General features: G+C 40.8%; 5 protein-coding genes across 8 annotated transcripts in view; 2 read left to right on the plus strand and 3 right to left on the minus strand.

The window, feature by feature from the left end:
* Positions 1-399: 399 nt before the first annotated feature.
* Positions 400-5,333, plus strand: gata1a (GATA binding protein 1a). The gene is made up of 6 exons (XM_042406842.1): positions 400-489; positions 2,652-2,874; positions 2,988-3,494; positions 4,015-4,160; positions 4,306-4,431; positions 4,566-5,333. The coding sequence occupies exons 2-6, from the start codon at positions 2,661-2,663 to the stop codon at positions 4,851-4,853; spliced, it is 1,281 nt and encodes a 426-aa protein (XP_042262776.1). The 5' UTR covers positions 400-489; positions 2,652-2,660; the 3' UTR covers positions 4,854-5,333.
* Positions 5,334-8,112: 2,779 nt separating this feature from the next.
* Positions 8,113-11,995, minus strand: LOC121894614 (bcl-2-like protein 1). The gene is made up of 3 exons (XM_042407328.1): positions 11,854-11,995; positions 9,623-10,277; positions 8,113-8,761 (listed from the first exon to the last, which is right to left on the minus strand). The coding sequence occupies exons 2-3, from the start codon at positions 10,145-10,147 to the stop codon at positions 8,621-8,623; spliced, it is 666 nt and encodes a 221-aa protein (XP_042263262.1). The 5' UTR covers positions 10,148-10,277; positions 11,854-11,995; the 3' UTR covers positions 8,113-8,620.
* Positions 11,996-12,751: 756 nt separating this feature from the next.
* adnpa (activity-dependent neuroprotector homeobox a) lies at positions 12,752-17,158 on the minus strand. Its single transcript, XM_042407322.1, has 4 exons — positions 16,756-17,158; positions 16,108-16,220; positions 15,687-15,779; positions 12,752-15,597 (listed from the first exon to the last, which is right to left on the minus strand). Exons 2-4 carry the CDS (start codon positions 16,213-16,215, stop codon positions 13,255-13,257), a joined length of 2,544 nt encoding a protein of 847 aa, XP_042263256.1. The 5' UTR covers positions 16,216-16,220; positions 16,756-17,158; the 3' UTR covers positions 12,752-13,254.
* Positions 17,159-17,743: 585 nt separating this feature from the next.
* On the minus strand, positions 17,744-20,988 carry si:dkeyp-97e7.9 (DEP domain-containing mTOR-interacting protein). Its single transcript, XM_042407329.1, has 9 exons — positions 20,636-20,988; positions 20,357-20,535; positions 20,096-20,219; positions 19,689-19,867; positions 19,266-19,478; positions 19,042-19,179; positions 18,856-18,926; positions 17,996-18,100; positions 17,744-17,869 (listed from the first exon to the last, which is right to left on the minus strand). Exons 1-9 carry the CDS (start codon positions 20,716-20,718, stop codon positions 17,744-17,746), a joined length of 1,218 nt encoding a protein of 405 aa, XP_042263263.1. The 5' UTR covers positions 20,719-20,988.
* The window catches only part of zhx3a (zinc fingers and homeoboxes 3a), a 47,482-nt gene continuing 44,482 nt past the window's right edge, over positions 18,035-21,034 (plus strand). Inside the window, exons 1-2 of one of the 4 annotated variants that reach the window (XM_042407316.1) lie at positions 18,035-18,121; positions 19,051-19,162. The gene's annotated coding sequence lies outside the window, so the exon portion shown is untranslated. The remainder of the gene's footprint in view (positions 18,122-19,050; positions 19,163-21,034) is intronic. The other 3 variants (XM_042407315.1, XM_042407317.1, XM_042407318.1) reach the window with 3 other exon arrangements.

Consider the following 21,034-nt stretch of genomic DNA (forward strand, 5'->3'; position numbering starts at 1 on the left):
AATGGCCATGGTTTTGTGCTGATACACTTTTTACATGTGCTGCTTCCTCTGGAAATGATTCAATATACAAACATGTTATCATTACTACATTACCATCACACACAGCCATGAGGAACCAAGATTTAAAGCTGACACCTTCACCTTTTGCCTCAGATGTCAAAAGCCCCTCCTAAGACCAATATTCAAACTATTTTTATTTTATATTCCTAGATGAATTAGACACATTTTGAAAAGTCAGAGCTGTAAACATGTTACATCTGCCCTCATACAAGCTCTTTCTGTCTGGATCAAAGAGGTGTGTCTTTCAAAAAAGTTGTCCCCAACCCCTCCCACAGACTGTCTCTTAGCCCTGAACTTTGCTGGTGGTTTGAGAAGTTGTTCTTCTAGCCATCAGTCCATACTGAGGTAGGCAGTCGCGCTGTGCCACCATCCACCTGGCTACATTAATCTAACCCTGTGTCCTAAACTCACCTCGCTCAGACCACTCAGGTAGGTGACCCCTCGGCTCTTTGTCTCCTGTCGCTCTTGTTCTTCAGTGGACACTGGTGTTTAATGGATCTGGTAAAGAATAACTGGTTTATGAAAGCATATTTATGCATTTGAAACTTTTGCTGGTCATTTAATATCACTTCAGAACATTTATTGCTTGATTGACTGTAACCTGTGGAGATATGAGAGGTGAGGACTTTGCTTTAGGAGGACAGAGATTCTGTTTTCCCCTCAATGACATTGATAGTTTCTCTCAAACTTTATTTAGATTAATCATTTAATATATTTTTTAACTTTCTTAATTTAGATTTACATTTTTCTCCAACATATCGCCATGCATTTATCTAACTGTATGCTTTTAGATAACTTAGTTCAATCAATTTATATCCAATTAACTTAATGTTGTATGTAAGTAAACGTATTAATATAAATAACTGTACTGCCCGTTAAGCTTTCAATAAGGACAGCCATTAAGCCCCAGATTGATTAATCATCTCTGTGTAAAGCTTATATCTGAGGCAGTTTCAGTCCAAATTATGAAATCCATCTAAATGCGATTATGTGCGTCAGTTTTTATTCCTTGTTTCCTCAGTGCAATCTCATTTGATCGTCTCCCAGTAACGTGCCGTCTCACTCCGCTGTGCTTTTTTACATTCGTCACATTTCTAGTCTGACAGATTTCTATTAATCAGATGAGATTATGGTGGTGTTGTATCAGTGGAGCTGGATATATTTAGCATTATAATAATGCAGTCTATCAGATTTTCTCAGACTTTATCAGACACTATCTGCCTCTTCTCTTTCCTCTTCTCTTTCCTCTAAAGATATGAAGCGAATGTGGCCTTGTCCGTCCCCGCAGTTCACACATACTGCTTTGTTTGTTTCACTGTCACTTTTTCTTTAAGTTTTTGTTTAATATTATTATTTAAGGACAATGTGCCTTTTATGTTCTAGTCTTTCATCTCAGTGATTAAGAAATGTATCATTGAAACACACCACATACATGTAGACGACTGGTGTGAGAATCTCACGTAATCTTGTAAGCAGTGGAACAGAAATTGCTGCTAAGACAAAAAAAAAAAACCTGAAGTTGTTTTTTTTAGTTGGAGCACTGTGCTGTTTGTCCACCCTGTGGGGCGTCCCTGAGGACATATCTTTTGCATTCTTTTAACTGGCACACCTATAGTTGAAAGGCCACTGGTAACCGTTTGGTCACTGGCTACATCCCCACACTTATAGACCCATTTATTTTTAGTTTTTACTTTCAGCCACAGTCAAATGAGGATCCTAGAAAAGGAAGTTTGAAGAAGCCGGCTGTCGAGAGATCTTGTCTCTGATAACTTCAAGTTACACTGGTTGTTGTCAGGGGCGGACTTTATTTTTGATTTTTTTTTTTTTTTTTAACTGATGCTCTTTGTTATTGCATTATCCCCTTTGCTGCTAACACTGCAAATTTCCCTGCTGTGGAATTAATAAAGGATCTTATCTTATCTTTACTATTAGTCAAGTTAGGCAACTGCCTGGGGCCCCCAATGAAAAGGGCCCCAAAGAACTATAGATTTATTATGATGTTTGGATGTGAAAATTATTGAATTACTATTGTTACTATTCTAACTCATTGTACCCCGTAATAACTTACAACAACTGTATACTTCTACTTCAGAAGAAAACATTGTGGAACTACATTTACCTGACAGATAAATGTTATGTTGCAGATTTAGATTTTACTCACAAAATATAAAAATTAAAATATGATGCATTATTATTCATTAAGTATCCAGCTTTATATAAAATAGTGAGAATTAAAAGCTCCACCTTAAACAGACATTAAGTAAATTTAAGTACATTGTACTGATGATTCCTCTCTGTCACTCTTCACTGCAAGTAAAAATTTGAATGCGGCATTTTTACTGTGTAATATTAATAGTTTTACTATTAATAGTTTATATTTTTACTTGGCTGTGGTGAATATCTGCCTCAATCAAAGTTACAGTAAATCACACAGTGGAGATGCTGGACACATTTAATTCCTGCGTGCCTTCATACAATCTGACTTCAGTGCTCAGTTTTTGAAAAATGAACCTGATGTTGCATTTAACGCGAATCTCAAATACACTGTTGATTTCTCCAAGTCTGTGCACTTTCTGGTTGTCCTGCCACAGGTTATCAGCATGGAGGATTCCTCAGAACAGTCCCACTGGGTGTCTCCATCTCTGCTCAGCTCAGATCCTCTGGCCGCTTTCTCCTCTGAGCCCAGCCTGCTGCCTCCAGGAGAAGAGGGAGAGCCCTTCTTCTCCGGCCAAGACTCCGACTACACCAGCCTGCCCTCCTTCTTCTCCAACCCGAGCCACGGCCGAGTGCCGTCCACCTACAGACATAGCTCGGGTCAGTGCTCCCACCCACTCTCACCCATCAGACCCACCTACTCAATCATGATGCTTTAAAAATGATGATAAAAGCTGTAGATGACTTTGCCTATTCTGTCTCTCGGTCCTAAGTCCGACAGGTGTTCTCCTCACCAAGTCTCATCAGCAACCTCCAGCTGCTGGACGCGCCGGGCGGCCACTCCCTGAGCTCACCCTACAACCCTCCGGCCTCCACCTGGAGCAGCAGCCCCCTCACCAAGACCCCTCTGCACTCGCACACCCCAACCTCCCTGTACACCCCCAGCATCACCTCCTCCTTCACCACCTCCAGAGATGGATACTCTTCTCCGGGCAGAGATGGCAGGGAGAGCCCCCGGCTTCAAGAGGCCCTCAAGGCTGAGCGCATGAGCCCGCTGGGGGGTTCGGGGGCCAGCAGCAGTTTTCTGAATCTGACCCCTGCGGCTGGGAGTGTGTACACATCGTCAACCCACTCCCACCCCCACATGCTGAGCCCTTACAGCTCGTACATGAGCGGGCCTCAGGAGTACAGCTCAGCCGCCCTCTACTCGGGCCCCGGGGCCTGGATAAGCCCCTCGTACTCACCTAAAATGCGCAACAAGATGAGGATATCCACTCCAGGTGAGAACACAATGAGACGTGTTATATTCTGTGACTGGATGTTGTTTGGTCCGTAATTTAATTACAGGAAAGATGGGTCAACAATTTATATAAAAAAACATCTGAAATTGAAAGTCGATTCTTGAAAACAGGCAAAACAGTTTCACCACAAGGTTCATTGAGAAGCTGTTCTGGAGCTTTCAATTGTATCACATGATCTTCTTCAACAGTTGTCATAGAAATTGCATGACAAGTGGGAAACTCCATCTGCTGAGGAGGATCATGTGATCTGATCAAAAGCTCTAGAACAATAGACCTTGTGGTATTTTTGTCCACTAACAAGATATTAATTCGCCTCATGTTTAGTGGACCATGAGCGAGAGTAACTGTAAGATATTTGTTCAGATTCTATTTCCAAATATTGCCTTGATTTTCAAAAAGTATTTTTCTCTAAAATGTGTATGTGGCATTTTGTCATAAACCCTTGTACTCCATATACTAAAGTGTGCAGTAAGAACCGTGTACTTTTGATTTTGAACAGAGGCCAGAGAGTGTGTTAACTGTGGAGCCACAGCTACGCCTCTGTGGCGCCGGGATGGTACAGGCCACTACCTGTGTAACGCCTGCGGACTGTACCACAAGATGAATGGTCAAAACAGACCTCTGATCCGGCCCAAGAAGAGACTGGTATGACACACTGAGGTTGCACTTGTTTTGGTGGCTGACTAGAAGAAAATGAAATATTTGCTTTTTTTTAAAATCAGTCAATAAACTACAGTCTGTTTCACTTTTTGGAAAAAGAAATCCTGATGATTTCCTCTCTGTGTTTCAGATTGTCAGCAAGCGGGCAGGTACACTGTGTGCCAACTGTCACACAAGCACAACAACACTGTGGAGACGCAATGCCAATGGAGAACCTGTGTGTAACGCCTGTGGGCTCTACTTTAAACTGCACAATGTGAGTCAGTTAGCTAAAGAAAGCATCCCTAAACTGCTGCACAGCTCCATGTCTGACATATGGAGTATTTTACCCAACATAAATATGCTAAGGAGTAAACAATTTAAAAAAAAACAATTCCTCTTTCCTCACAGGTCAACCGGCCCCTCACCATGAAGAAGGACGGCATTCAAACACGCAACAGAAAAGTGTCCAACAAGAACAAGAAGAGCAAGAAGGCTGCCATGTTGGAGTCGTACTCGGATGTGAACCAGCCATCCTCCATGGACGACAACTGTGGGCCCTTTTCCCTCGGCCCCGGGACTCTGCTGACCTACAGCCACACGCCGCACCTCATCCCAACACCGTCGCCACTGCACCCCTCTGCCAGCTTACCCTACACACACCACCTCAACACTGGTATGGTGCCAACACTGGTGTGAAAGAACCAGACAACCTTTACTGCAGGGGGACACAGTTCTTACCAATCAATGCATATATAATTATAAATCAGCACGCTTGCTTGCTTGCCAGTTACTTGTGTGGATTTGTACATATGTGTTTCTACACTGGATGTCATGTGAATGAAGTTTTCTGTTTATTTTCACTGTATTTTAAGGGGGAAACTCCAAGTTTGTAGATATTATTTTGATCCAGAGCTTGTTTTAATTCAGAGGAAATTATTCTACTGAGGTTCCCGCACATGTATACACACTGATAGGAATTGTTTCAGCTGTAAATATTAACTAAAAAACCTGATTTGATTGCCATATCTGTGTCCTAATCCCTCTTCTATTATTCATAATGTGAAATTATATTTTGGTTTTGTGTTGTATGGGTCTGTTTTGTATTTCCAGAATTGATATTTACCATGAAATTGAAGCTCTACAGGGAAAATAATAAAATGTTTGACTCATTCCGTTGGAGTTGTGAAGGCTGTTGTCTTTGATGTCATTTGAATTCTCAGTTCATCTGCTCAGTTCAGTGAACTGACCACAGCAAAGCCTCCTGTGTGGAGTTATTGTACTCTCCTGCTCAGGTATAATAGTCTCTTTGTGCAAGGCAGCGCTCCACTTTGACAGTGTAATTGTACATAGCGGGTTATGCAAATTCACCATTCCGCAGAAGTGACAAACATTCAACTAAAGTGCAACACTTTTATATGCAACTGCTTTCAAGTTTAGAACACCTCTGCCGGTTAATGACCGACTGTTCAAACACACATGCAAACAAGGTCATGTTTGTATTTATTACTCAGTGCTGTTTATATGCTCATGAGGGGGATTTTTTTTTTCAAGCATAAAATTTCCACTCTCATGTCATGCTTGAATGCAAATGTTAGAAGCTACCGAGAACTTGCTTAGTAATGATAAGTGACGATATGTTGAAATGATAAGTGACGATATGTTGAACCTAAAAAGCTGAAGTGTAAAAGAGTTTAGAGTGGCTTCACAGTGGACCTTTTTCAGAATACGTCTTGCTGTGTTTTATGTAAATATCAGCAATCATCATGTTGCATCATGTTGGGTTACTGTGATTGTTTATACTCACTATTACTCACTACAGTATTATCCCACTCAATGAACTAGAGATAACTGTTATATTTTGATCAAAACTTGTGGCCATGTCTTCACAACTGATAGACAAGATTAGATTATTTAGGGGAAAGGTTGCTTTACAGAGTATTGCATCAACTGAAAAACTCCCTCTAAATGCCATTTCATTAGCAGACGCATTTTATCTAAAACGCCACACTGTAAACACAGTACAGTGGTGTGTGTGTGTGTGTGTTTTATGCTGAGGAGCAGGGCTGGGGTTGCTCACTCAGGACTGCGGGATGACTGATAAGTTATCACTGAGGCCACAGACCCTAAACCATCCACCTGCGGCTGGCATCGCCACTCTCACACTCCCTGTCAGTTAGTCTGCGAGGGGCACCGTTTACACTGAAGTATTTAACATACAACGCTAAAAAGAGTTATGACAGACAAACAAACAGATGTATTATTGGTATCATATGAAGCAGTAGATCAATACATCTCTACATTCTTTCAGTCTGTTTGCTCAAAAGAGTTCAGTTTCAGTGTCAGTCATGTATGTCACCTTTGGGCCAGCTGAACCCAGTCTTTTTTCAGATTTCATAATCTGTGGACACATGCAGAACACTTCACAAGTCTATAAACGATAACATACATCGCTGTGCTTGTTCTCATAGATTTGTGCATGCTTGAGTGCAGACTTGAGGGAGAAATAAGACTTTCATTTATGCATTTGGTTTCGGCTTGCTGAGCACAGCCCAGTGAACATCTGGGCATGCCACCCACTCGTGACACCGCATGACACACACACACACATACACACACACACACACACACACACACACTGAGAGTATTGGTGATCAAATCTGAGGTAGAAATGCTGATTATTTTCTGATACCTGAATAAAGAATAGATGAAAATTTCTTCACTTCAATTTTATTAGCAGTCAACCAATGTTATGTCTAACTCCCCTGATTCCCAAAGGACCTTGATAATGGGAATTTAATACAAGGATGACCTTTGAAGTCACACAGTGAGATTTTTTGGGGTTTTCTATCATTATCCATTTCCAACATCTACTCAATGTTTACTCTAAATCACGCTTAAGCAGAGAAACCTTTAAAAATCCAATTTTTTTACCCCCTCAGGTGATATCAGAACCTTCATGAGACACGTAATTGAGCGCAAAAAAAGTAAAACAATGTAAAAAAAAAAAAAAAAAAAAAAAAAATCATTTGGCAAGCATGTCTATAATTTATACTCTTTTCCTTAACTGTCTCTATCTGCTGTTTATCTGCTGCTGCCGCCAGCTATGCTCTGGGGAAATGGCAACAAATGACAGGGATAGATTAGCAACCACAGGCCTGCTCCAGTTCACTCTCAAGGCCATCCGTTAGTGGCCTTCTCTCTCTCTCCTGCTCACTTGTCTCTTTTCCCATTCAGACTGTTGTAGGACATCCTTGGTTGTAGTAGAAGCTTTTATACCATGGGCGCAAGTCATTTGATAATATGTTTTCTCTCTGTCAGTCTGGGAGACTCTATAAGATATATTACACTCATCTCTGAGCAAATGTGTGTTTTTATGGTGTTTTTTTTTTTAACAGCAGATTCTCTAAAGGATGACTATCTGAACTGCATGTCAGCACAGTACAGTTACATCTAGTAACACATTGTTATTATTAACTTAACTATAACTTGATGTGTATTATGCTCCTTTTGAAACACGTGGTACACATGCACCCCCTCATGGAAAAAACAGAACACTGCAGCTCAACATTTTCCCCAACGGACACTGTGCACAGGATGTAAAACCCTGAACCCTGCAGTTTAGAGATAACACTCGTGTGTGTAGTTCGTACTGTCCTGTACATTGTTGATGCCCATTATGATGGTATTGAACTGATCTTTTTTTTAAACAATCTATATAATACATTATATCTCCCAAATATGATCGTCTGCTCCTGTAAAAACTTCCTGTTGTAAATCTGATTCCTCTGTATCTGATGAAGAGAGAATTTGGGCTTGAAATGTACTTTTCTTCATTTAATAAATAAGAGTTCTTTGGGAGATAAAGTATATATTGCACAGTTACAGATTTTTGTAATCTGGATGATATAGACTTTTTCAGATAATCTATACAACAAACAAATCAAGGACACAAGAATAACATAAATATATTTATTTTTTTGAAGCATGCCTAAAACTCCAGTACAGCCAACAAAAGGAGCTGAGCATTACACAGTGGAAAAGGAAATATAACTTATACTCTCTGTCAGCTGTCAGTTGGTATTCTAAGTGATAAAAATTGGTCCTTGGATAACACACAAAGGGAAAAAAAAATAAGCAGTCTCATCAAACCAGCTGAATCTGTTTCACTGTCTCTTAGCTTATCAGGTTCATTTAAAGCACTTTCAGTCTTGAGTAACTCTAACAACTGAAAATCTGCTGTGTGAAATAAAAGACACAGGACAAAGCGGGGTGAGAAGTATAACAGCTCACCAAGCTACATATCATGGACACTCCCACAAACTGCTTCAGCCAAATCCACATTCTGTCAGTGCACAAGCAGACTGGGCTTTTTTGTAAACATTAACTATTTAGTTTTGTTTTGTTTTTTGTTGGCGTAGCATTACACGAGGGGTGTGTGCGGCGGTGAACAGGATGCAGCGCCTTCACTGTTTCTTAGCGATGAGCACGCCGACCAGCACTCCCGTTAGCAGCGCAACTCCAACTAGCAGACATCTCCTCAGAGTCTCCCGAGACGCTGTCGCTGCTGCAGCTGCGTCTCGCCCAAAAAGCTCCACAAAGCAGTCCTGTAATGGAAATTTAGATTCAGACAAAAAGAGGGAGAGGAGTTTTGTTACTAGATAATGCATTGGTGTCTCTTCATCCTGCAGCATTTTCCATCATCAATTATATTTTTGATTCATAATTTAATGTGTAGAATATAAAATAGAGACAAATATGCAGTAAGGTAACAGCTTTAAATGTCTTTCATCAGAAAAACAGTAAAAAAAAGAAAAAAAGAAAAAAGAAAGACTCAATTATGTGGCATTTTTGCTTGATAAATGACTGTTAATCTATAAATCAAAATTGAGGCAGATTAACTCTCTTTGGAATGATGATGAATGGATTAATTGTGTCAGAACTAATCTGTTTTAAAGGAATATGCCACTGAAAATCTACAGTCGTGGCTAAAAATACTGCCATCTTTACACTATACACACACACAAAAAATACAACATTTCTTCCAGAAAATCATTGAAATCAAAAGTATGTATTCTCTGCTTTACAGTGACACAAAACAAAAGAGATGACAAAAAAATTAATAAAGAAATCTGATCCTTTGCTTCACAGAAATCCTACAATGTACTGGAAACTGTTACAACTGTATCTTTTAGAAGTTTTGAAGAAGAACAGCAGAATAGTGTATTATGATGCAGGAGTAGTTTGAGTTTCTTGGTCCCTACTGGAATCCATCATAACTGCTATAAATCTAAGCTGACTGCTGCTGCCGTCCTCCATGAAGAAGCATGCTACAAACTTTTCAGGACCAACTTTCAGGCCTACAGGTGATGAGTTTCTGACATTAAAAAATTAAATTTTCTGAGGAGTATTTCTTTGAGGTACCATAAATGAAGGTGTGTCTTGAGTCCATCCCTCTGCCTACTCACCCAACCTCCTTGGCTCTGGATCCATGGGCTGATGTGCTCATCCAGGTAAATAGTCATCCAGTCAACGATGCGGGAAACCAGGTCGCTCATATCCCTCTCAACGCATTTCACACAAATGGCACCGCCAAAGGTAAACAGGCCCACTATACGTCCCCAGTTGACTCCGTCCTTGAACACCTCGTCCATCACGCTCTTAAAGCTGTGGTAGGCTGTTTCAGGAGTGATGTCAATTTGTGAGGAGAGGTCACTAAACGCTTCTGAGAAGAGCAGTTCAAACTTGTCGGCTGAGTTCTGCAGTGCTTCCTTCACGGACTCTATGTCGCCACAAGGGGATGACGACGCCCCCAGCCGCCCACTGCCGTTCCTGCTGGTGACCAGCAAGCCGTTACTGGCAGCTGTGGTGGCCTTGTCTCTCTCAGTCCTTCCACTGGCATCCTCTGGCCTCAGCATAGAGGTTGGGTAGTTCTTCTGAGACAGCTTGTAGCTTATAAAGAACTCCACCAGCTCTCTGTTACTGTACGGCATTATTTCCAAACTGTGGACCTCCAACACACAGCCAGTCTACTCAGACCCCATCGTTTCTGCTGCCATCCTCACAGCCTGCAGCTGTCACATCAGAGCTTCTTCTCCTTATGTTGAAGCTAGCAACAGCAGCCTTGAAGCATACAGGGATGAGAAAAAGTCACATGAACTCCTGTCATAAAATATTTTGCAGGCCGTGCTGCTGTATTTTAGCATCCACTGGTTTTAGCTCATTTCAATACAGTGTGAGACTCTATCAGCAGACTCTTAAAACTTGCTTGAGTTGTGTGTTCAATCACAGGGGACATCAAATCTGTCTGTCAGCCCACTGATAGGCGCCCTTTAAGTGCAGATTGATTTGAAATGTCTGGACTGCATTACTACACAATGGCAAAAATGATTGCATATCTGATGTTCACTGTGATGGACCACACTACAAAAAAGCAAGTTTCAAGTTGCTGCTAATAGTTTTCATACTGTACTGTCATAAATAGAAACCAATGAACCCCTAGATAGGTAACTAAAATGCATAAAAAATCCAAAACTGTGTAGCATGAATTTGAAAATGTAAAATGTACTTGATGACTCTTATAAGACGACAAACAGCTGCATTGCGTTAGTCCATGTCAGTACCTTTCCAACTTACCTACCATGTCTGTGGCACTCAGCCCCAAAAACATGAAGATTTCAGTCTTAAATATCGACTTACAAATATTTATATTTCATTAAATAATCATAATAATGATTTTCCAAAACTACTGGGAATTGTAGTTTGTAGCAAACACTACTCAAATAGGAGTAAATCATACATTTGTTTGGGACTATTTTCAGCTGAGGATTTTATGCACTAGTGAGTATTTACAGCAGATGGATAGTGTATGTAGGATTGACTCAAAATAAACTATTATGCCCACGTGGCTCATTAATGTGTTTTATATCGTTTTTGAACGTTGAAGCTGTTTGTGGCACAGCTGCAATACTTGTGCAATACTTGTTAGTGAGGTCATCTCAATGTTGTTTTGGTCTTTTCGTGTGATTTGTTGGCAGTCGGAAAGATACAGAATATTACCAGACTTAATCTCGAAGGAACACACACAAAAAAAAAAAAATCGCAGAAACACTGGTGTGGTCCTTTAAATGACCAGCGTGAGTGATTAGTTCAAACTTTTATCATATTTTACAACAAGCTCTTGAAGAAAGTTATTTATGTTAAATTGGTCTCAGTTTAGCAGCTGTCACATATAAATTGTCTGATAATAGAAGAGTTTGTGTTTATAGTTGGTCCATCAGTGTAAACAGCTCAGTGAATAATTCACTGTTAAACGTCATGTTTAACGGTGGATGTTGTTTGGGTTAATTAGCGTCAGTTTGAGCAGCAGCAGCAGCACTGCCCCACACACAAGTTAACCGTGAGCTAACTAACATCAGATAAACAGCAGCCAGGAAGCTTAGCATTACGAAATCTGGAAAGATTAAATTATTACGAGTTATATGGAGCCAGATGTGTGTGTCTAGATGCCAGCCTGATCACAGCTGGATCTATATCACAGCTCTGGCTACGAGTCAAGTATAACGTTATATGCCACCAGTTTTAGCTACATGCGCTAACTAGCTGTTTATAAACAGTCCATGGGAAACGCGTGAAAAACAACCACAAACTACATCCATTGGACAGATATGAGGTAATCATTATTGACAGTTATACTTACAACTGCTGAAATGTTGTTTTCCCTTTGAAGGGTGCAGCTATGGAGTTACTAAAGGTTGGAGTTGTGGATGCAAACACAATATGGACATTTTTGCAGCTACAGACTCTGCGGCCTGGACAGTGATGCACGCTGTTGGTTGGCCAATTGTGCTATTGTAAAAGCCGGAAGTCCCGCCTCTGTCTGCTTCTGCACCAATCAACATCTAAAGGGACCGGAAATATGGGCCCACGGAATGACAACAAAACATTTGGAGAAAAGCATGTAGTTTATTTATGAACTGTAACAGTAAGGCACCTTAATAATCATTGTGTACTCAGAAAATAGAATATTGTAGTTATGCGTCTAGTCTCAATTCTATTTTTATAGTTTTGTTTGAGTTAATTTAGTTATTGTATATATTTTAGCCCTTAATTGTATTTTTATTTTACCTACCTCGATTTCTGTCAAATGGCTGCTGTAATTTTACTTTCCCTTTGGGATTAATAAAGTACTCTATCTTAATTAAAGATGTAAAGAGCAAAAAAGCTGAGAATACTTTCAATATTTTAATTAATTCAGCTTGAATTTAAAGACTTTAATGGACTCCCTCAGCCTATAGTTTTCACTATTTTTAATATCATATATTGTATACATATGTTGTTTTTTTCTTTTTAAATGCATACATTTTTTTAAAAATATATACATTACAGTGACTTGGGACAGTCAATAGTAAATATAAAGTGTAAACTAACCTCTGGCTGATCATAAAATCCACTTTACATACATACACAAACAAAATCATGTGTCTGCAAACCTTTGATACATTTTTCTGTCCCTCTAACTACAGCTTATTAAAAGTTGAAAGATGCTTAGTGTTTTCATACCAACCTGTTACAGAAGGTCATTTTGACAGCGTTACTAATGTAGGGGGGGAAAAAACAATGTTTTTATTAAACAACTGTATTTATTAAAACGTGTACATAAGCAAGTACCATATCATACACTTTCTAAATGTGAAATGACAATATGATACAGTTTATTGTCACACTTGGAGACAAAAAAAACAACTATGGAAGTAGGGAAGTTCATAAATCTTGTGAGTTAACCAGTGAATACAGATTGCATGGGAAAACTAACAAAGAACGATGGATAAAGTATATACAATGTCACTTACATATGTCATACACATGTATACTATAATGTAACTTTTTTCTCCTTTCCAACACTGGTAATGAGATCAACATCTGGAATTGAAATATTTTTGTGACCATGCCATTAGTCTAAATGTTTGTGATTTGCAACTTCAATACACCAGCTTCTTTCTTTCTGAGGCTATTCCATATGCAAATGATCTGGATCTTTCAAATGCTCCTTAAAAACTCAACTGTTTCTCAACCAAGGCACACTGCTAATCAGGGACACTTAACAGAAAGTCATCCAAGCATTTGCTTTCCCATCTGGCAAAGAACTCTCCTTTTCTCTAGAGGGATCATCAGTGTTCACAGGTTCTGTTTTTTCTTTCAGGTCTGCTGGTTCTTGGGATTTTACATTCTCATGCTGGTTCGTGTCAACATTTTCATTCTCAGTAGGTCTATCTTCTGTTTCTGGTTCACTGTCTGAGTCAATGGATATGGTCTCAGTGCATGTACTGAGTTTTAAGGTACAGTTTAGTGTCGCACATTGCTTGTTTTGGTCTGTGTTTGGAGTACCAGACTTGAGACCACCAGGTCTCCTCACTGAGGTGCCACCAGACTTGCTCTCCTGAAAGATCAAGTCATGTTTAACTTTCTTGAGAGCGTGCATGTCAAAGCCGAGCAGCACACATACCTTTGTGGTCTCACAATGTCTCTCACATGTCCTTCGTTTGGTTGCAAAGTGGCTAGAAATGTCAGATTTCCAAAGCCACAGACTAGCAGACAGCTTCTCCTCTTCCTGAGGTGAAAGGTATGGTCGCCGGTTGAAGTACGCTGTCAGGAAATTTTTCCTGGCTTCATATGTCTTGTGCTCAAAGCTTCTAGGATCCAGAGCAAGGCCTTCCGATTCTGCCTGATTTCCAATGGTGGTAGTAGAAATCTTTGAGTCCTTGCCCAGTTTTAACTTCTTGGGGTTGGGCATGGTCTGTGTTGGCAGCTGCCGCTTGAGGAAGCCAGCCCCGGATGAGTTGAGAGTCAGGGCAGACTTGAAACCTTGGCTCGCCTGGTTCCTACCAACAGCCCTGCACTGCACAAGATGCAGCGTGATTGTGGAAGCCACCATGTTACTTGTATACACTCCCAGGCAATGAATGCACTTGTATGTCATCTTTTTTTCAACAGGATGCATTGTTTGGAGCACTTGGTGTCGCTCCCTCAGATGCAAGGCCAAAGCATCAGAGATGGGACCTTTGAGGATGGTGAAACAAAGTGGACACAGAGTTTTCCCAACTTCACTATTGGAAGGCAGTGAAGGGAAACTCCTTGCAAGTGGTCCAATCTTCTTCTCTATCATTTTGGGAGCCGTTAACTTGGCCAGAGGTGCGACACTATTCTGAGCTGGTGCAGATTGATCTTTACCATTGATAGATTCCTTCATGTTAAAGGTGAGAACAACAAGCTGTACATTATTGGTCTTATCTTGTTTGATGGTGAGATCAAAGGTTAGAGGTGATGCACCAGGAGGTCCAACAAAGTCATCAGGGTGAGCCTGGCCGACATGCTCAATGATTTTCTCAACACTATGGAAAGCAGAGTGACACTGTGGACAGGTGAGTCCATGGATTAGCATGTGGTTAAGCAGTGTATCACTGGGCAGATATCGGTTGCAAAGCAAACACTTGCTGGTGAAGTTGTGGATTTTCATGATATATTTGGCCAGAGCCCAAACTTTCTTTGCCTTGTGCGCACTCTCAAAATGAGCACTGTAGAGGTTTTCAGGAAAAAGCTCATTGCAAACTGTACATATCTTCCATTTCTGTGTCTGGGCTGTGTTTACCCCAGCAGCATTATTTTCAGCCACAGTGTTGTTGCCAGGAATTTTGACACGCACCTGACTGGCTGCGATGGTGGACTGATTTTTGACAATAGGGGGCACTGGCTTTAAATAGCCAATTACTGGTTGTGCTATTGACTCAGCTGTAATTGTGTGGCCCCTGTTAATGATCACAGGGGCCTTCTGAGAAGCGGTTGGTAAGGTTTGAGACCTGGAGACAATAATATTTGCATGTCCAATCATGGTAGTGACTTGAGCACCAATGCGCTCGTGGTACTCAATTACATGCTGCACTAGTGCTTCATAGCTACGAGTGGAAAACTGGCAGCGTTTACAGAGGATGTTGTTGCCATTGACAGAATTAGCACCATTTTTGACAGATGATTCAGAAATCATACCAAGATATGGCGAGACAATATGCTGAAAATGTTCCCTGTAGATGTGCCTTCTCACAACATTGTAGAGTGTGTCCCGGAATGAGCATTTTTTGCAATAGTACATCGCCTTCTCCACACCGTCTCCCTGTCTGGCTCTATCAAAATACGTTTTGGCCTTCTTGTGCAGCACAGCTCCCTGTGAGCTCCCATAATTCTGCCGTGCTGAACTCGGTATGTGGAATATTTTAACATGCGTCTCCAAAGTTCTCTTGCTTGCAGTGAATGTGCAGTACGGACAGTTGAGCAGAATTTTGCTGTCAAAGATTTTTCTGTGTACTGTGCGGAAGTGATTCTTGTAGCCTGAGTAGTATTTGGAAGAAAAGCAGCACTCTGTGCAGCAAAATGGCTTTGATCGGTATTCCTAAAAGACATCAGGGCAAAAATAACAACATTAAGATAAATACAGTGATTTGTGCATATGCATTTGAAAAGACACAGAATAAAATTTACCTGTGTTTTAGAGTATGATGGATCCCATCCACAGATATCAAGGCATTGTGTCTCCTCTACAAATTGATCATCAGGGCAAAAATCTTTGAATTCCTGTGGAAATAATTGCTGAGAATTAGGCATATTTGTTAATCACAATAAGTTTTTCCTTACATACAATCTGGCATGTTTGACAGCATATGATATTTTGTAATTATTAGCTGGCATAGAGTTAAGTTGCCATTTCCTTCAAATTTGAGATAAAACTTTTTCTTAATAGACCTTTAGGAATGTCACAGAGATTAAAAATGAGCACCTTCATACTGTGTTTTGAAACATGAATAATAATAATCACCCATAAGCTCTATTATAAACATTTAATGGTTTCTCAATTTAATTAAGAGTTTCTACAACTCAACACATGCAACTAAAATACACTCGCCTCTGCTGCCTCCTTGCAGAACTCCAGTCCAATGTCTTGAAGCGCTTTTTTCACTTGTTTCCTGGCTCTCCTGATTCTTGTAAGGTTGTTCACTGGGAGTTGATACATCTCTCCTGACAAGGAGAAAATAAACTATGGCTTCGTTTGAAGAAAAATCACGGCAAGCAAATATTCTTCAATATACTCGTTTTAAAAATGAACACCATCGTCATAGGAGGCTGACTTCATAAACAGGGGACACGCCCTTCCAACTCTTGCCTCCATTCATTAAATCACAACACATTTACTGATGATGGCAGGTTATCTATGTTCAGGGGTCCAGCTTCTTCAGAGGCCCATTGCTGTTATGGTGGGCATGCTTCAAGTCAGCCTTCATTGACTGATTGAGAGCTTGTTTGAGCAGACGTAAGTTAACTTACTGAAACACAGAGCCTGTGACCTTCCCTGCTCCACTATCACCAGTGATTTTCCGGAAATCAGAGTAAACAGGTACATGTTGTTAGCTGGGCTAACTAAGTCAGCATTAACGTGTTTAGCCATCATTAGCTCGGCTTGGTCAACCTACTTAGCATCAAAGCTAGCTTATGCATACCCGCTTATTCATTTCTTCATATTCACAGGCAAAACCAACCCATGCGTTTTACTCACGTTATGGTAGTTATATGTGAAGACTAGCTTCACACAGGCTGTCTCACTGCATGAAATGTCTAACAAAGACTTGAATTGGGCTGGTCGGGACGTGCAGACTGATGCTGATGTTCTCCCTCCTCAGAGCCGGTGCTGATGCTCAGCTGCACGGCTAGTACCGAGCTAGTTAGCTGTCACATCTGCTCTCCTGCTGCAGCGAGGTGGCGGAGGAAAGAGAGGCAGTACAGCGTCATGCACACCTCATGAAAGCAGTATTACACCCCAGAAATGATGACTGCCAGGCCAGCACCACACAGTGCTCTGTGCGTAATTTGCACCGGTGGTGAAACCAGCCTGCTAGCTGTTATCTATATACTCCAAAATGGCGTCGACAAAAAGACGGAAGTCGTAGCAGGGAGCTGGATCATGGCGCGTTATTTTTTTCCCCCCACCCGCATTCTGCGAACACCCGCCCCTTCTCTGCCACTGATTGGCTCTGACCCTGATATTCTTACTCTAACCCAATCATCTCACTCCTCATGCCCAAACCTAACCAATCTAACCAACGAAGGCAACGAGTACTAGCCAATCAGAGGCAAAGTAGGGCGGGTTTTTGCGGAATGCAAAGAAAAAGGCGATCGTGGCTGTATGGCCAAAAGTTTGTATATTCACTGTATTAATACAATGTTTTATCTTCAGCTAGAACAAGCTCCAAATGTATTGCTCTGGGATTCATGTTCATGAAAAACACTGCAGGCACAGCAACCCAGTAGTTGACCAAAGGCCTTTAATCTTGCTGCAACCAAGATCAACATCTGCATTGATTTATTTATTTTGTCATTTCCCACAAATGAGCACATGAGCTCTGCCCTTGTTTATATCTATAATTCGAGAGGGGGAAAAATACAATTCACAGTATAATATTTAAGCTCCAGCAAAATGTAGTTGTGTCAAAACAAGTAAGACTTAAAGACAGTTTTTTTTTCTGTTTTTTTTTTTTTTTTTTTGGTCATTTCAGTGGCTCCAAAATTTCCAGTACAGCAATGCGAGGTCCTGTCATCACCAGTCTGGAGACTGTCCTGTAGTCCAGGTAGAGAACGCACTGTCCATTCACCTGGCACACAAACTGCCGCACCTAAAGGAGATGAAGCCACGGAAATAGATCTTATTTTTTGTTTCTGGGACAAATACTGCATGTGCTGTTTATCAACTCCTAATGTTAAATTCTCTTTCAGTGCCATGTGTGTAACATATGTCTAACCTTAACTCCAGCAGCTGCTGCAGGGCTTCCAGGGTCAACAGCCTGCACATAACAGGGAGCCATGCCTCTGACGACAAAACCCCAGCCCAGGGCATCTCCTATCACCTTGGATCATGGTGAAATACAGTAAGTTGCTCATTCACTACAAATGAAATAATATTGTTTCGACTTGGGCAGATAAAACTTAATTAATTCACATAATATAATTTCTGCAGGAATATGAAACAAGAATACATTTAGAGCTGCAACTAATTATTATTTTCTTAATAAATCGTTTAGACTATGAAATGTTAAAAAAGAGTGAAAAAACAGCATTTAATTTGTCAGAGGCCATGGTGATGTCTTCCAAATTGCTTGTTTTGTCTGACTAACAATCCAAAATGCTAGGATATTCAATTAACTGTAATATATGAAAAAGAAAAACAGCAAATCTTCACATTTGAGGAACAATCAGTTTTGGGGCATTTTTGCTTGAAAAACTAAAATGATTATTCGATTATCATAATAGTTGTCAATTAATTTTCTGTCGATCGACTAATCAATTAATCAACTAGTCGTTGCAGCTCTAAATACATTGATTTCTTATTTCTAAAGTGAAATATGAAGGGGCCTGAATATGTTAATCATTTCTTTTTCATTCATGATAGATGATATGTTGGTATCACAAGGCCTGTAGGCAAAAGCTCACCCCAAGTAGTTTCCATTCTGAGGTGTAGTTACATTTTGTGAATGGCATTACCAACTTTCAGGCCTTCCAGGACTATTGATCAGGTTTATATTGAATTAATGCTATGAAATCTTTGGAATGACATAGATATTAACTCTTAAATAGCCCAGGTTGAATCAGTACAGTAACTCACCGTCAACACTTTCTTGATGAAAGGTGCACCGGGCGCCATTAACTCTTCACATGTAACATTTCTTCTAAGTACTGCAAGATCATTAGAATAATTTGTTTATATGCTGTCAAGGTTTAGTTAAAGAAACACAAGCCAGCCTCAATATAGAAGATATATATATATAGCAAGACATGTGTTCACACTTGCCTGATTCAGGATTGCATCTCAGCACTGAGGCTGAAGACAGCTGGACAAGAGGAGGAAATCCAGCAGAGTGAAGCTGAAGGGAATTCAAGCTGCCGCGACGCCCACTGGTAACTTGTTTCAGGTCTTTATTTGACTTTACTATAATTAGATTATGTGTAAATCTACTATGCAATAATATGCAAATATAAGCACACACAGAAAAAGTGCAAAAAGATTTTTCCAACCTGACGGGAATCCGTTGTTGGCTTCCTGGGGTGGGTTTCTGCGCAGAACAAATGGACTATCAGAGTGGTTGTCTTCTTGCGTCGACACCGCCACGCCTTCGTCATTGTCTTGCTCACTCTCATGTAACAGTTCAGAGAGGCGGCGGCGGCGGCGAAAGTTGATGCAGAACTGATAGAGCAGCCCACTGTCAAAGAAATCATGCTTCTTCACCACTGTTGGTGGGAGTGAGAGAGAGAGGGAGAAAGAGCGCAAAAACAACAATGGGAAATATTTTCGAATTAAAAGGATTTTTCACAAAGAGTTGATGAGTCTAGTTGCTTTACATTACAAAAGTCCCAGCTGGCCCTCCACTGCTAGCAGCCACTGACAGCCAGCTCATTTCTAGTGTCGTATATGAAAGGGCAAATGAGGACTCGCCTCACCGTGCTGAATGATGCCATGCTCCTGCAACGCGCGGCACAGCTCCAGTCCCCGACTGCGACTCTCTGCCTCTCCATTCTGAAGGAGCCAGTCAATCAACTGGCAGCCGGGAAAGGAGCGCTGATATGCAACACCATGCTCCTCTCTCAGCTGCAGAACAGAGTTCTTGTCGCCAATGAGACTGAAGAAACAGACACGAAAGCATAGATCTGAATGTCTCATAACATGCTAATTACTTAAAAAGGCTAAAAGGAGCATTTAAAGAGACAAATTACCAATGTATATCTGACAGGCGCCCAGCCTAGTAATCATGTTGATATGTGATCATGACTATGATTGACAGTACACTTCAATCTCAGCTGTGCCTGCTCATCCAAGATCATTTCAGCACAAACACATCAGCTCTTACTGTTCATACAGTCGTTGTCCTCTCATGAAGATTTTCACCTCTGTATTGAAGGGAAATGTGCCGTCATCCTTGCGGAAACGGTACAGCAGTTTGGCATCCTTGAACACTGGCCTCTTATCACAGACTAAGAAAAGGCAACATACAGTTTCAAATAAGTCTTGAAATTAATGTGTCTCTAAATGAAGCTACTATAACATCTTTTCATCGGTACAATGGGGCCTTTAGTATCTCCTTGCTGAGGCTTGCTTTGGTGCTTCTTACCATGGTGAACAATCTCATTATCCATGAGGTGCTGCATGAGACAGACTGCTGTTGCCCGATCTGGAGCTTCCTTGTGGCTCACGAGCCAGTCTATGAGCTCCTGTGCTACAAAGCAGTTGGGATACGTGCGCAGGTGGTACCGTCGGTCCTTGATCAGTTTTCCATCATGAAGCCTCAACCTTGAAGTGAAGTTCAGATCAGCCATAAGCCCTCCACTTTACATTAGGCACACATCTTACCTTAAAATTTTTCACACCGCCCCCCTTGGTCTCTTCGTACCTGAGTTGTTCTCCAGCAATCATGACTTCGGCCTTATGTTGTCTAGCCATGGCTTTTCTCCTAATGCTATTTGTTCGCTCCATGTTTGTTATCTATGAACTAGAAAGTAAGTGCAGCTAACTGTTAGATATGGCCCTTTGTGTTTACAAAATAGCCACTGGAACACACAGGACCCAATTGTCAAGTGGGAGAGATGTTGTGTATACAGAGAGAAAGAGAAGCGAAGACATGTTGCATATCTGACAGGATGCCAGAGAGAGACAGAAGACACAGGCTGATATATCAATACTGTCTTATTGCAGATTTACTGGTATCAGCTTATATGCTGACTGATGAGTGACAAGAATTTGCTGTACAGGAATGCTAAAGATGTATTTGCGTTAATTTAGAAACTGATTG

The sequence above is a fragment of the Thunnus maccoyii genome, chromosome 3, assembly GCF_910596095.1.
Source record: "Thunnus maccoyii chromosome 3, fThuMac1.1, whole genome shotgun sequence".
Taxonomy (NCBI): domain Eukaryota; kingdom Metazoa; phylum Chordata; class Actinopteri; order Scombriformes; family Scombridae; genus Thunnus; species Thunnus maccoyii.

Excerpts from the sequence above, each read along its gene's own strand:
- si:dkeyp-97e7.9 (XM_042407329.1), bottom strand. The coding sequence starts at position 20,718 with ATGGAGCGAACAAATAGCATTAGGAGAAAAGCCATGGCTAGACAACAT. Across the intron at positions 20,220-20,356 it reads TAATGAGATTGTTCACCATG|TCTGTGATAAGAGGCCAGTG; the intron begins GTAAGAAGCACC and ends GCCTTTTCTTAG. Across the intron at positions 18,101-18,855 it reads TCATCAAGAAAGTGTTGACG|GTGATAGGAGATGCCCTGGG; the intron begins GTGAGTTACTGT and ends CCATGATCCAAG.
- gata1a (XM_042406842.1), top strand. The coding sequence starts at position 2,661 with ATGGAGGATTCCTCAGAACAGTCCCACTGGGTGTCTCCATCTCTGCTC. Across the intron at positions 2,875-2,987 it reads CACCTACAGACATAGCTCGG|TCCGACAGGTGTTCTCCTCA; the intron begins GTCAGTGCTCCC and ends CTCGGTCCTAAG. Across the intron at positions 3,495-4,014 it reads GATGAGGATATCCACTCCAG|AGGCCAGAGAGTGTGTTAAC; the intron begins GTGAGAACACAA and ends GATTTTGAACAG.
- adnpa (XM_042407322.1), bottom strand. The coding sequence starts at position 16,215 with ATGTATCAACTCCCAGTGAACAACCTTACAAGAATCAGGAGAGCCAGG. Across the intron at positions 15,780-16,107 it reads TCTGCAAGGAGGCAGCAGAG|GAATTCAAAGATTTTTGCCC; the intron begins GCGAGTGTATTT and ends TTATTTCCACAG. Across the intron at positions 15,598-15,686 it reads CATCATACTCTAAAACACAG|GAATACCGATCAAAGCCATT; the intron begins GTAAATTTTATT and ends GATGTCTTTTAG.
- LOC121894614 (XM_042407328.1), bottom strand. The coding sequence starts at position 10,147 with ATGCCGTACAGTAACAGAGAGCTGGTGGAGTTCTTTATAAGCTACAAG. Across the intron at positions 8,762-9,622 it reads TCCAGAGCCAAGGAGGTTGG|GACTGCTTTGTGGAGCTTTT; the intron begins GTGAGTAGGCAG and ends TTTCCATTACAG.